The 15,414-nt window shown below is 46.3% G+C and overlaps 1 protein-coding gene across 1 annotated transcript; it reads right to left on the minus strand.

Moving 5' to 3' along the window:
• Positions 1-2,012: 2,012 nt before the first annotated feature.
• On the minus strand, positions 2,013-14,982 carry LOC135076322 (eukaryotic translation initiation factor 3 subunit A-like). The gene is made up of 7 exons (XM_063970805.1): positions 14,881-14,982; positions 11,637-11,887; positions 10,432-10,572; positions 9,781-10,028; positions 6,567-6,662; positions 4,885-4,923; positions 2,013-4,673 (listed from the first exon to the last, which is right to left on the minus strand). Exons 1-7 carry the CDS (start codon positions 14,941-14,943, stop codon positions 3,484-3,486), a joined length of 2,028 nt encoding a protein of 675 aa, XP_063826875.1. The 5' UTR covers positions 14,944-14,982; the 3' UTR covers positions 2,013-3,483.
• Between the last annotated feature and the right edge of the window lie 432 nt (positions 14,983-15,414).

Raw genomic sequence — 15,414 nt, forward strand, 5'->3', positions numbered from 1 at the left:
GATGATAAAAGCTGTACCCCTGGCACGAAAATCTCGTAACTTTGTAAAGCGTTCGACAAATTAATTATTTAATATTAAATGGGATGTAGGTAGGTATATAGCTTTAAGTATGGATCAAACAAAACAGAATGATTCTACAACTCAAAGTAATAACTTTTCCAAAGTCATGGAAGTTCAAATCTTACAAAAATATTTACCTGTATACAGGCTGTCCCAAAATTAGCACGTTACACTGACACCAGAGGTAAATGAGCTTAAGACGCATCTAACAAGTATATTTTATTAAGTCCATCATATTTCAAAACTCATTAAATTTTTCTATGGAAATGAATAAATAAAATCTGGGGGCAATCCCCACCAAGTCGAGCAAAAAAGCGGCACGGCCGTACCATCCTTTTCTCGAAGCAATTCAGGCCATTTTCGACCGCCTGTAACTTCGTTGTGGATAAAACTAGAAGGCTGAATTTTCATTAGCTATGCAGGCATTGTAAAGACACGGTATATTTAAAATTTCATTTAATTTGAACCAGTAGTTTAAGAATTATAACGGGTCAAAGTTACTTAATTTTGTCACTCACTGACTGACTCACTGACTCACCGATCATCAAAACTCTAAGGCACTTCTAGCAGACCTAGAAGCTTCAAATTTGGTACAAAATACAAAAAGAAATGATATTTGGGGGCACGGTAGTGCAACCGCCAAGTCGAGTAAAATTTTTCAATTTCGGTCCAGTTTTCTAGATACATAACTGCTGTCTACAAAATACAAAAAGAAATGAGATCCCATCAAAAACAATACTTGTCAAAAAAACCAAGTCTCGCAACTCAGTTGTTCTACGGTAAAAAGTTGTGAGATCCATGTAATACCAAGTCCAGGCCAGGAAATCTTTAACGTTTTACATAAATATATTGACTTGGCCATCGCATGAAAACACGTGTACCTAAATTAAATTATTTAGTGCGATGGCCAAGTCAATAATTTATGTAAAACGTTAAAGATTTCCTGGCCTGGACTTGGTATTACATGGATCTCACAACTTTTTACCGTAGAACAACTGAGTTGCGAGACTTGGTTTTTTTGACAAGTATTGTTTTTGATGGGATTAGTCATGTCTTAAAAGTTATGAAACTTTTCTATGGACATAAGCTACCTCCAGTGTCTACGTGCTAATTTTGGGACAGCCTGTATAAAAATTGTCATCAACAATGGGGACACGAGAGTAAGTTTGTTAAATCCATTTTTATGTTTTATGCATTTGAGCAGTAGAATCACTTTGTGAGATTCATACATAGCTGTTACAGTCAAAACTCATAAATTGGTCTAGAGGTGTATTTTTTTGCAATATTAATGTAGTGTTTTTCCCTTTGATAAAAGGGAGAGTAGCTGCACTAGGAAACGTTTTAAGTTTTCAGAACTTTTACATCTTTTCAAGATGGTTCCTACAGAATACATGTTCTGAATGGAACATGATACACGATGAGGAGCCATTTTGGTTAAATAAATTAAGTGCAATTTAAATTGTGTAAAACTGTTATGTTAAACTATTTTTCTTTTTTCTAAGTTTTAATTAAATATACTTTTATCAAAATCAGTTCAGCCATTTTAATCTGCAACTTTATGAACATGACAGCAAGGCCAGTAATATAATTAGTAGCATCATTAAAATAATGAACATTTGGGAGAAAATATTAAATTTATAAACTATTGATTTTCGGATTAAAGAACAACGATTTAAATGTTATAGGTGTTAAGAAAAACAATTCAGGCATTTTAATTTAGATGTCATCTCTGAGCGGGTCACACTACGATCGTATTTCTAGTCAGCCGTGTCTAATCTGGCTGGCTCATCTATCCATCCGTGGACTGAGTGGCGCTCCGTGGGTCCCAAGAGCAGCTGCAATTCAAACAATACACAAGCAAAACTAGACAATGTGTGCAAAAGGGACCACGCCGACTGATGCCAACCTTGCCAGTGCTAAAACTCCCTTTACAAATAATAAAAATGTAGATAGACATTTTGAATTTTTTATTGAAGCACAAATATGACAGAACATCGATGCATGCAATTAAATTATAAATTCCTTATCTACACAATATCGTGGGCCACACCTAAAAACTTGTTCAAAATTATGGTATAGGTATGTAATCCCTAACTATAAAATAAAAGCCCCACATATAGTTGAATATTTGTAAAATATGTTACATATTAACATTGAACTGTTTAAATCTAAACAATGTGCAAGTGCACGCGAAGTACTTTCAATGTAAAATATTTTAACTTTATACTCCAACCTATCTCTATGTGATGGGTATTTTGCTAGAATACTAAACTCCTAAACATATAAAACGTGTTAGTAGTGTCTATCATATAGATTAATATAGTGCTATCATTTTTAAATCTCTTCCTACCCTCACCAATTTTACAAGATAAAGCTAAATCAATTCTAATCGATGAATGAATAATGCAATTTATTTAATTTGGAAGCTAATTTCCAAAATTAGCCTAAGATCCATCTAAACTAAAGTTATACAGATATATTAATGAAATTATGATCTAATTGAAGTAAAAAAAAAAAATAGAAACATAACTAAGATGGCCGACGTCGGCTCGACATCGTGTCAAAATGGAGGATTCCGTCGCTTGAGTCTTGCGTTGTTTCCTTGTAGTCATTTCCAGGGCCGATTCGGGTGACGCGCGCCGCGGTGTTTTGCACACATTGCTAGTCATATTATTAGTGTTGAAATGGAGATTTTATTTAATTAATCAACAAAATTTATCCATTTAATTATTTTATCATAAGTACTATTTAATCATTACGAATCTCCATTTCAACATCGGCAAATACAATAGAAAAATACGCACGCCGAGTACAACGGTGCAACTCAAAATTGTAATAGAACTTTGCAACATGTTACTGGAAACGCGATGGAAATCAAACAGGTGTTAAGAGCCGCGTTTACACGAGCAAGATGCCTTGATAACTTTGCTGAAATGACAGACAGTTTTAAGGTTAAGTACAGGCTTGACTTGGGATGCAGGCAAAGTGTCTTATGCTCGTGTAAACGCAGCTTGGTTTTGTTGCGTGCGTGTCGTGCGATTGTTCTCGACGTGCGCGGACGTACCTGGCCCGGGTCGCTCCACTTGAGCGCCCAGGCGCGTTCCTCTTCTGCGGCGCCGGAGCAAACAAAACACCACTTCGGTAACCAATAAGGCACTCGTATATTTCATATTTGATTGCGTATAAAAATCTTTGGCGTCGTCGCGTGCCGCTCCGCCGCGCTCGTGTGGGGCTCCACGTCAACAACAAAATATACATTTCATTCTTATAAAACTCTGCGATATAACATCTATAAGTTTCGTGAGCGGTATATAAATTTAAACATTTATAGTCGCCCCACCCGCCCACAAATTTATAGCGGCCGAGCGGGTGTCACCCGAATCATTTCCACTGGAAATAGTCCACCTTCCACCGGCGCCGGTGTCAGGCGGCTCCCTCGCGGCTCTCCGCGGGCTCGGGCTCCCTGTCCCGCGCCTCGTCGAATATGTCCTTCGAGCTGTCGGCTTCCGTCTCAACGGGCATCGCCTCCGCGACCGGCTTCGGCATCGGGAAACTCGCGACCGCTTCGCTAGTGTCGTACAGATCGCTCAGCGCCGGGTGTTCCTTCGCTTCCTCCCTTTGAACCGGTTCGATATGATTTTGTTCGCTATAATCCTGACTAGCACACGACCGCTCCTCGCTCTCCGGCTGCCGATCCTCCTCGTTGTTAAACGCATCCCTCTCTCTCTCGACGGGCGCGAACGGCTCGCTCGCTTCTTCCCGCTCGGACGGATCGCTTTCTGTTTGTTCCCGACTCGCGTCGACGTTTTCAGCGTTATCACTAGTTATATTTGTCTGGTTCTCGGCGATATCTTGTACTACGTCCTGGCTCTCGGCCGGGATCACGACGTCCTCGGCGGCCCCCCACCTCGACTTTCTGTCTCTCTCTCTTCTGGTGTTTCTCTCCTCCTTCGGCGCCTCCTTGGGGGCCTCTTTAGGGATCTCCTTGGGGGCGTCGTTGGGCGCGTCTTTGTTATCTTTGGAGTTGTCTCGCGCGTCCCGGGGAGGTCGCGGCCGGTCGTCGAAGTTCCTCCTGCGGTCGTTTCGGTCGCGGAACCTGTCGTCGAGCTCCCGCGGCCTGCGGTCCCTGCGGCGGTCGTCCCACTCGTTGTTCCTGCGGTCGCCCCAGTCGCGGTCGCGGTCGCCGTTCCAGCCGCGTTCGTTGAACTGTTCCCGCTCGTCGAATCGTCGGTTGTTTCTGTCGAAGAACTCCGGCGGGCCGTCGAACTGTCGCGGGCCGTCGAAGGGCGGCTTCGGGCCGTCGAACGGAGGCCGCGGGCCGTCGAACGGAGGCCGCGGGCCGTCGAACGGAGGCCGCGGGCCGTCGAACGGAGGCCGCGGGCCGTCGAACGGGGGCCGATTCATCCCGTCGAACGGCATTCGGTTGAACGGCGGACGCTCGAACCTCGGCGGGCCCTCGAATATGGGGCCCCCCTCGAAGGGCGGTCTCTCGAACGGGGGCCTGTTGAAGGGCGGGGGCCCCATGCCGTTGAACCGGGGCCCGAAGCCCGGCCCCGGCCCTCCCGGGCCGCCGGGGCCTACCGGTCCTGGGCCCGGCCCGTCCATCCACGGTCCTGAAAATAGATTCGTGCATGTTAATATCTGCGAGGGCAGCATAACCCCTATATTATGGATCGGTTTCTGTATTCTCCGAAGTGTTGCAATGATTTGATAATGTTTGGTCTATCGGTTTCGGCCACAGTTCGCGAGAGATACCAATAACATGAATTCGTTGCAACACTTGATTTGATACAGAAATGGTGGTAGAGGGTGTAAATTTCGTACCTGCCATTCCCTGTCTAGGAGGCCCTCTCATTCTCAATTCTGCAAATGAAATATTTCTTTATAGAAAAGTGATTTTAATTACGGTATAATAACTAATTTAGGTGTTTTAAATTATTACGAAAGTTTTACCGTAGAGGTACAGGTTGTAATATGTTATTTATGTATTGTAGTTAGACAGGAGAGAAAAATATTAAGGAGAGTAGCCAGTTAAAGATGTAAGACAAGACACTTATACTACCGAGGACCACAACCAAAGAATTAAAGCAGGGTGAAGTTAATCGAAAACGTTAATTTTTAGTTCTATCACAGAGCTATTATGTAGGAGTTAGTACGTAAAATCACCAGCACATCAGAAAATATCTAAAAAAGCTCCCATTACAACCGCTTAAGATGCTTGACGTTAAGTTGCTGGTGTTGATGAGGCCATCAAAACCAGCAACTTAACGTAGTCGGACTGACTGTTTGTGGTAGCTAAGTGTATTCGTTATTTGAATACAGTAGTCTTAGGCTGGGTTGCACCATCTTACTTTAACCTTGACAAACGTAAAAAATCTGTCAAACTCCGTACAAAAAACGCCGGTTATCGATAAAGTTACGGTCAAAGTTAGGTGGTGCAACTCAGCCTTAATCTAGTATTGGTTGTTTGTGTTTTGTATTCAAATATTACATGTACTCATGTTCGCCTCAACTTTCATTGAGCGACCTATACGCGATAGTAGTAGTCTCCGTCTCCAGTACATTCATGAGATAAAACGTTTTTATTGCAAAATAGCCCCTACTAAGGTCGAGTGCTTAACTTGAGTCCGTGCCTGTCTATACCTCAGTCGGTATGGGAGGGGTGAGATTGACATAAATGACGTGACAGAGCATACAAATATGAAGCACATTTGAAGTCTCTCTGTCGTTTGACGTCACAAAAACACTCCCGTGTCGCTTCCATACCTCAAGCGCTGACTCAGTGCGCTAGACCTATACAACAATATAAGCTATAGTCTGGTCCGTGAGCACGTAGAATTTTGTCCAATGACCCCAAGGTACTGTTACGAGGTGGGTCGAGGTCTTTTTAAAAAAAAACTAAAGTTACTACACTTGAAAAATTTAATAAACTAAGAAAGCAAATAATAAAAATTCCCCGAATAAATGTTGCGCGCGCGACGGTCCATCGACGGTCCATTATTGCTCACGCGTAATTATGTTGCTATCGCGCTCGCACACTCACTGCGGGTGCCAGTCGCACAGTCGCGACAGCAATATAATTACGCGCGGGCGATAAGGATGTGCAGCTTGGGGTCATTGGACAAAATTCTACGTGCTCACGGACCAGGCTTTAGCGCTTAACATATTCCGTGCCTGTCTGAGGTATATTACCAGCACGGGAGGGGTGACATTGATATCTGAAGTCTCTCTGTCGTTTGACGTCACAAAAACTCCTTTGCCGCTTCCATACTTCAGGCGCTTACTCAGTTAAGTGCTGACTATCAAGTGTTAGGCCCTTTTCACACGTCCCGGTTGCCGGCTAACCGGCGCCGGGTATCCGGTGGTGAAAAGTATGGGCATGGTACGTAGCTTTCACATGTTCCGGCGTAATTAATCCGGCATGCCCATACACTTTACCACCGGGTACCCGGCGCCGGATAGCCGGCAACCGGGACATGTGAAAAGGGCCTTAGGCTAGCACTCACCAGCTCGGAAGGGCGCGCAGTGCGGCGGCGGCATGCGCGGCAGCTGCGTCCAGCCGGCGCCCGGGCCCGCGGGCCCGCCCGGCCCGTTGTCCGATTCTGCAAAGAATTTAAGGTTAAGCGGTTGTCGCGAGACGATTGGCTCATTCGTTTCAACCAAAACATATCCACTGCTGGACAAAGACAAAGTTTATCAACGATAGCAGCCCGACGCAAAGTACCGTATTTGTGGTGTCAAGCCCCAATAGGGGGAGAATTGACTATGAGAAGGGACATGGATCAGAGAAAATTGTAGGGAGTCAAGCAAAGCGCCCGGGGAAAAGAGCCCAGAACAAGTACCCGCGCGCTCTCCCGAGATTCGGTTCGTACGCCGTGAGGCAGGAAGAACCATGGCTGGTGGTGGGTTATGCTGGACAAAGACATCGCTCAAGGGTTGTCAGTTCACAACGACCGGTCCTGTGCTGCCTGCAATAAACTGCTTTCCGCGACCGATACTAGATCGTCGATCTACCGTGTGGAGTGGCCTGCCTACAATACTACGTCTATAATTTTGATTAACTATTTGGAAATGGGTAGTTCACTACCCCAATAATTACAAGACTAAGTTTCACAGACAAACACTTCATTCTAGCCCTGAAAACAGTGTAGGTTTTCTAGGCGTGAGAACTTAATAAATTGACAGAGCATTTGCATAATTTAGTATGGGTTAGAGCACCCATATCGTTCGTTCGTTTCAGCCAAATGACGTCCACTGCTGGACAAAGGCCTCCCCCAAGGTTTTCCACAATGAACGGTCCTGCGCTGCCGCATCCAGGCTCTTCCCGCGACCTTTACCAGATCGTCGGTCCACCTAGTAGGAGGTCTGGCCACGCCAGTCTTCTAGCCCGTGGCCGCCACTCGAGAGCACCCATATACTAAAACTTTTTATCAGCCAATAGTTTGGTCTTCTTCTAAGGAATTGGCCGACACCAAATGACTTCGTGCACATTTTCATACCGACTAAACTAGCTGACAAAGACTGTAGATTCATAGATTGCGTATCTTATGGGAACAAAATGTAGTAAATTTCCTTACCATCATCCATAAGCGGCGGCGCCATATCGTGCCTTATCGGCGGTCTATCCAACAGCGGAGGACGGTCGTTCCTCCCATCCTCCCTGTCATCCCTTCCTTCCCTTCCATCTTGGAAGTCGTCCCGGGGCTTGTCTTTGGCCACCACCCACAATCGTTCCTGAAGGGACTTATGGCTACAAAAAAGTCCTAAAATCACTCACCATCATCCATGAGCGGCGTCGCCATATCGTGCCTATCATCCCTTGCTTCCCTTCCATCTTGGAAGTCGTCCCACGGCTTGTCGTCGCGAGGAGCGGGCTTGCCGTTAGCTATAGTCGCTTCTAAGAGTCTTATGGCTACAAAAATGTCGTAAATTTCCTTACCATCATCCATAAGCGACGGCGCCATATCGTGCCTCATCGGCGGTCTATCTAACAGCGGAGGACGATCATTCCATCCATCCTCCCTGTCATCCCTTCCTTCCCTGCCATCTTGGAAGTCGTCCCACGGCTTGCCGTCGCGAGGAGCGGGCTTGCCGTTGGTTATAGTCGCTTCCAAGTCTTATGGCTACAAAAAATGTCATTAAAGCCCTTACCATCGTCCATAAGCGGCGGCGCCATATCGTGCCTCATCGGCGGTCTATCCAACAGCGGAGGACGGTCGTTCCTCCCATCCTCCCTGTCATCCCTTCCTTCCCTGCCATCTTGGAAGTCGTCCCGGGGAGCGAGCTTACTGTACGGGCGGGAGGCAGTGTTGTAAGGCACCGCTCCCGTGCCCGGGATATGCGGTCAGGAAGGGAACTAACTCCCTAGTGAGCCTAGAGTCCCTATTCCCTAAGACACTAAGTCCCTAGAGCCCTAGCCCTGCCTAACAATAGATACTTAGACATAATAAGGGTGTGAGAGGAAGGAGGCTGTGCCCAGGTCGCCCAGGGCAGCAGCGTTAGGACGGCAGGTAGGCGGCGGGGACCCGCTGCCAGCCCGGCAGACTCACCGGACTGATCATAGCGACGGCTAAGGGTGTCTTGGCCGCAGCGGGGGGAAATGAGACACAACGACGGACGGTTGATATCTGATTTATTGGTATTAACTATTGCTATTTATACATAAGTTATTTACTGTACGTACACAATGAAACGTATTTGCTAGTGTGCCGTCGGTGTAGAGTGCCGACGGTGCACGCTGAGGGTTCATGGGTCGCCCGGCGGTCGATGCTGACGGTGCAGCAGGATGTACGATCGTGCTCGTACACTTACCGTTAGCCATCTCTCACAGTCGCTCCTGGGAGTCTTATGGCTACAAAAAAATGACATAAAACCAATCACCGTCATCCATAAGCGGCGGCGCCATATCGTGCCTCATCGGCGGTCTATCCAACAGCGGAGGACGGTCGCTCCTCCCATCCTCCCTGTCATCCCTTCCCTCCCTTCCATCTTGGAATTCGTCCCGGGGAGCGGGCTTACCGTTAGCCATCTCTAACAGTGGTTCCTGGGAGTTTTATGGCTACAAAAAAGTCGTAAATTTCCTTACCATCATCCATAAGCGGCGGCGCCATATCGTGCCTCATCGGCGGCCTATCCAACAGCGGAGGACGGTCGTTCCTCCCATCCTCCCTGTCATCCCTTCCTTCCCTGCCATCTTTGAAGTCGTCCCGGGGCTTGTCGTCGCGAGGAGCGGGCTTGCCGTTGGCTATCTCCCATAGTGGTTCCTGGTATGGCTACAAAAGTCTTAAACCTTACCATCATCCATAAGCGGCGGCGCCATATCGTGCCTCATCGGCGGCCTATCCAACAGCGGGAGACGATCATTCCTCCCATCCTCCCTGTCATCCCTTCCCTCACTTCCATCCTGGAAGTCGTCCCGGGGAGCAGGCTTGCCATTGGCCATCTCCCATAGTGGTTGCTGGGAGTCTTAAGGCTACAAAAACGTTGTAAATTTCCTTACCATCGTCCATAAGTGGCGGCGCCATATCGTGCCTCATCGGCGGTCTATCCAACAGCGGAGGACGGTCGTTCCTACCATCCTCCCTGTCATCCCTTCCTTCCCTTCCATCTTGGAAGTCGTCCAGGGGCTTATTATCCCTGGGAGCGGGCTTACCGTTGGCCATCTCCCATAGTCGCTCCTGGGGGTCTTATGGCTACAAAAAAAGTCGTAAATTTCCTTACCATCATCCATAAGCGGCGGCGCCATATCGTGCCTCATCGGCGGTCTATCCAACAGCGGAGGACGGTCGTTCCTCCCATCCTCCCTGTCATCCCTTCCTTCCCTGCCATCTTGGAAGTCGTCCCGGGGCTTGTCGTCCCTGGGAGCGGGCTTGCCGTTGGCCATCTCCCATAGTCGCTCCTGAAGGGACTTTTCGCCAGTCTGTTCGGGGTTGCCGGGAATGCGAGGGGACTTCTCTCGGCTGCGGTCTCTGTGAGAATAAGTGGTTAGAGTATGTTCAATAAAATCTTAGTTATGTAAACTAGTTACTGAATCCGCGCATTTGAATGGCAAAGTATTAGTGGGTGGGTACATAATAATGATTTACAAAAGCTACACTCATGCGCCTAAAATAAATAATCAAAACGGTGGCGCGAAAAAACAATGTAATTTTAAATACATTTTAGTGAAATATTTTTTTTCTTATAGTCTAAGTTGCAAAATATGCTGTACCATAATGTTACTATGACCAGTCCCCCTAGACAAGTTGCACTTTTTGATCGAATCCATCATAGAAACAAATCCGTACAAAAAAAGGCTCCGACCATTTTTCGACTGGTTTGCGATTAAAATGAACATTTTGTCTAGGCGCACAGCATTGAAAATATACTCACCCGTTGTTATTATCCCGGGCACCGAACCGGTCCCTGTCGGGTCTTTCCCGGTCGCGGTCCCTGTCGCGGTCGCGGCGGTCCCGGTTGCCGCGGTCTCCCCGCTCGCGGTCTCTCCTTTCGTCTCGTTCTCCCCCGCGTTCCCTGCGCAATAATACAATCTTTATCATACTGCCACTTCTAGCATTTAAAGAACAAACAACGACACTTCAACTCGGACACTGGAATCTTATGAAAGTCGATAATAATGATGTGCTTTAGATTAGCTGTTCAAGAAAACAAGAAAGTAATTTCAACTACCCGGAGACAGGGAATTTGTAATATTATACGAAACAGACACCATTCATTTATGCTCACGAATTCTGGATAAGGTTTATTCATCATCATCATCATTTCAGCCATAGGACGTCCACTGCTGAACATAGGCCTCCCCTAATGCTTTCCACGTTGATCGATTGGTAGCAGCCTGCGTCCAGCGCTTCCCTGCTACCTTTACGTGGCCTCTCACTATAGGCCTTATACAGAAGCTCAAAGTCGCACAGCGTGCTATGGAGAGGGCTATGCTTGGTGTTTCTTTGCGAGATCGAATCAGAAATGAGGAAATCCGTAAACGAACTAAAGTTGCTGACATAGCCCGACGGATTAGCAAGCTGAAGTGGCAATGGGCAGGGCACATAGTACGCAGAACTGACGGCCGATGGGGCAGCAAGGTTCTGGAATGGAGGCCGCGTACCGGAAAACGCAGCGTGGGACGTCCACCTACAAGGTGGACTGACGACATCGTAAGGTTTATTAGGACAAATAATTTGATTAATAATGAGTCTAAATAAATAAAGATCTTATAAACTTTTACGAAGTACAGACGACAGCACATCGGACTACAAGTTGTTGTTGCATAATAACACTTATTGCAAACAAAGTAAGATGCTACATGCGGAAAACGCAGCGTGGGACGTCCATCCACAAGGTGCACCTACGACCTCATAAAGGTAAGCAGGAAAGCGCTGGTTCAGGCCGCTACTAACCGGGTGATATGGAAATTATTGGGAGAGGCCTATGTTCAGCAGTGGACGTCCTGTGGCTGAATTGGCTGAAATGATGAAGATGCTACAGAGTTTAGCTCGATGGGTCGTTGTCAGTACCTACATAAAAAATTCTAAATCGACATCCTAATATATTAGAAAATAAGACACAATCATTAAACTCACCTATCCCGATCCCGTCCTCTATCTCTGCCACCGCGCTCTCTATCCCTGTCCCTCCTGTCCCGTCCGCCGTCCCTCCTATCCCTGTCCCTGTCCCGATCCCTGCGGTCGCGGTCGTTCTTGCGGTCGTCGTCCGGCTTGTCGTCAGGCGGCGGCTGGGACGCGTTGAAGGGCGGCGGCTCGGACAGGTTGAAGCCGGGTGGCGGTTCGGACGCGTTGAAGACAGGAGGTGGCTTGGACAGAAGCGCTTGTAGCTGGTGGGGAAACAATTTAAATTAGCAATCATTTACTGCATCTATAATGAACTTAAAACAACCATTATGGGCTCGGCAATGAGGGCTATCGTTTTTATACTTAACAGTTGGCACCACTGGCGATTGACAGGACCTTACTCTACAGTAGCGCCATCTTGATGAGTGCAAATACGATAAGTCCTCCTACCATTTTAGCGCTCACAAGTTGGTGCCGCCACTGTCTTCGCTACTAGCAAGTGACAGGACCTTACTCTACAGTGGCGCTAACTGGTGAGCGCTAAAACGATAGCCCTCATTAGGGGACGTGGACCTTTGATTAGCCGGAAAAAAAAACTGCAAGAAATTAGGGCTTGTACCAACGGGGAAACATTTTATACTATGATGTTTATAATGTAGGGTTTGCAGCAGGGTTCGAAAATATCCGATATTTATTATAAATATCAAAATATCGGATATTTATGATATATATCCGATATATATCAACTTTGATATATATCAATTTTGTATGAAAGCCATAGTATTATTTTATTGTATTATTCATGAATACTATTGCATATGTGTTACATAAACATGTTTTTAATGTTTTTAAAACTTAAAATCAGACAAATAAAGCAAAAACATAAAATATCTTTGAAATACGGCAAAATCAACTAAAAAAATAAAAATCTTATGTCAAAAAGTACAAATACAGTAACAAATTTTAAAAGTTGATATATATCATCAAAACCGGCTTGATATATATCGGATATATATCCGATATATATCTTGATATATATCCCTTGATATATATCCTCGAACCCTGGTTTGCAGCGTGGAGTATATGAGGATAGATTAAAGCCGGGTGGCGGTTCGGACGCGTTGAAGACAGGAGGTGGCTTGGAGAGAAGCGCTTGTAGCTGGTGGGGAAACAATTTAAATTATAAATCATTTACTGCATCTATAATGAACTTAAAATAACCATTATGGGCTCGGCAATGAGGGCTATCGTTTTTATACTTAACAGTTGATTGACAGGACCTTACTCTACAGTAGCGCCATCTTGATGAGTGCAAATGCGATAGTCCTCCTACCATTTTAGCGCTCACAAGTTGGTGCCGCCACTGTCTTCGCTACTAGCAAGTGACAGGACCTTACTCTACAGTGGCGCTAACTGTTGAGCGCTAAAACGATAGCCCTCATTAGGGGACGTGGACCTTTGATTAGCCGGAAAAAAAACTGCAAGAAATTAGGGCTTGTAACAACGGGGAAACATTTTATACTATGATGTTTATAATGTAGGGTTTGCAGCGTGAAGTATATGAGGATAGATTAAAGCCGGGGGAGGCTCGGACGCGTTGAAGACAGGCGGTGGCTTGGATAGAAGCGCTTGTAGCTGGTGGGGAAACAATTTAAATTAGCAATCATTTGCTGCATCTAACATGAACTTAAAATTAGACAGTAATGGGCCATGTGGGGCACGGCAATTAGGAGGGAGGACCGACCCCTCGATTAGCCAACAAAATAGAATTTGATGCGAGGAGTATATGAGAATGGATTAAAGCCGGGGGGAGGCTCGGACGCGTTGAACATAGGAGGTGGCTTGGAGAGAAGCGCTTGTAACTAGCGGAGAAAGATTACAACAGACACATGAAGAATACAGTTCGATAGGCCTTGTTTCACTTAATACACTGGTACATTTGTATTGCGTATTTTACAGTCAAGAAGTAATTAAATCCGGGAGCATGTAGGAAACAACTGCCCCTTTCAAGCGCATGAAAATCGGGTTTTGTCTGACGTGTTGTGTCGTGACGCATCAAAACGTAATCGGTTTCATCATCATCAAACCTCAGTTGCATCACCTTAACTTTATCCGTAACTATAGCTTTAACCGATGTTTTTGTATTATGTTTGACAGACTTTTGATATTTGTTATAATTAAATAAGATGATGCAACCCAGGGAAGTTTAGTATTTAAACTAAAATGTTATGTCCAGTCGTGATTGCTTTTGACGCGACTATGAAACCGATTTCTGTCGAAGAGTGTTAAGTTTGTGAGTAGTTTATCTCTCTGGAGGGTCCCACTATAACCGACAGAACTGAATATAACCCTAAGTCAAAGTTATAGCTAATTATATAAAGTTTAAGTAAATTTAGATACCCGCCTTGTTATGCATAAAAAAAGTTATAGTTATTTTAGGTATCATTATTTGTATTTGTATTAGGCGGTTATCACACTGCGCCGCGCTTCGCCGCGGAGCGCATGATTTCATATAAAAAATCCCGCGCGCGGACGCGTTGTCAGTGTGAAGTGTTGCGCGTGTTTTCTAAACAAACTGAGGTACTTGCATACAATGATTAAATCTGTCGTTCCGCGTACCGCGGCGGAGCGCGGCGCAGTGTGATAACCGCCTTACTGTTGGTTTTCCAAATAAAACAAAATACAGTCAAACCTGGATAAGCGAGAGTTCAAGGGAGCACAATCTCATTCTCGCTTATAGAGGTTTCTCACTAACCCGAGTTTCTCGCTAATGCAGGTACATGGGTGGCGTTTCTCTCTTATAGGGGTACGCAGCAATAACAAATTCCTTCGCAATTGAAAACTATAAACTGAGTAAGTCTGACAAACAGGACGGTACACAGGCACGTGTCCATTTGAAAAGAATGCGATAAAATAACAACAATAAAGTTATATTTAGTTCCACGAAATAGAATAGGAACAATATTGAGGAGAATACAAAAACAATGGTAGGAAGTTCCACGAAAGTTAAGAATGAGTTATAAAATAGCACATGTTAAATTTGTAAATAAAGCTCGACTGTCGCTTATAGAGGTAAAGATAAGTAGCAGTCTCACTTACGGAGGTCTATGAGGGAAAAACGATTCTCTCTAACAGAGGTTTCTGTTTCTCGCTAATAGAGGTTTTGGGAGCTTAAAATGACGGGTCCTGGCTATTACTCTCACTTATAGAGTTTTCTCACTTATCCAGGTTTGACTGTAATAATAAAATTAGTTACCTGGTCGGAGAGTAGCGGCGGCGCGGCGGGCGCGTCGGCCGGCTCCTCGCTGTCCAGCTCCATTGCGTCGTCCGCGTGAGACACGTCGGGCCGAAGCTACAGCTGTTAGTTACCTGGTCGGAGAGTAGCGGCGGCGCGGCGGGCGCGTCGGCCGGCTCCTCGCTGTCCAGCTCCATTGCGTCGTCCGCGTGAGACACCTCGGGCCGAAGCTACAGCTGTTAGTTACCTGGTCGGAGAGTAGCGGCGGCGCGGCGGGCGCGTCGGCCGGCTCCTCGCTGTCCAGCTCCATTGCGTCGTCCGCGTGAGACACGTCGGGCCGAAGCTACAGCTGTTAGTTACCTGGTCGGAGAGTAGCGGCGGCGCGGCGGGCGCGTCGGCCGGCTCCTCGCTGTCCAGCTCCATCGCGTCGTCCGCGTGAGACACGTCGGGCCGAAGCTACAGCTGTTAGTTACCTGGTCGGAGAGTAGCGGCGGCGCGGCGGGCGCGTCGGCCGGCTCCTCGCTGTCCAGCTCCATGGCGTCGTCCGCGTGAGAC

The sequence above is a fragment of the Ostrinia nubilalis genome, chromosome 11 (genome assembly GCF_963855985.1).
Source record: "Ostrinia nubilalis chromosome 11, ilOstNubi1.1, whole genome shotgun sequence".
Lineage (NCBI taxonomy): Eukaryota > Metazoa > Arthropoda > Insecta > Lepidoptera > Crambidae > Ostrinia > Ostrinia nubilalis.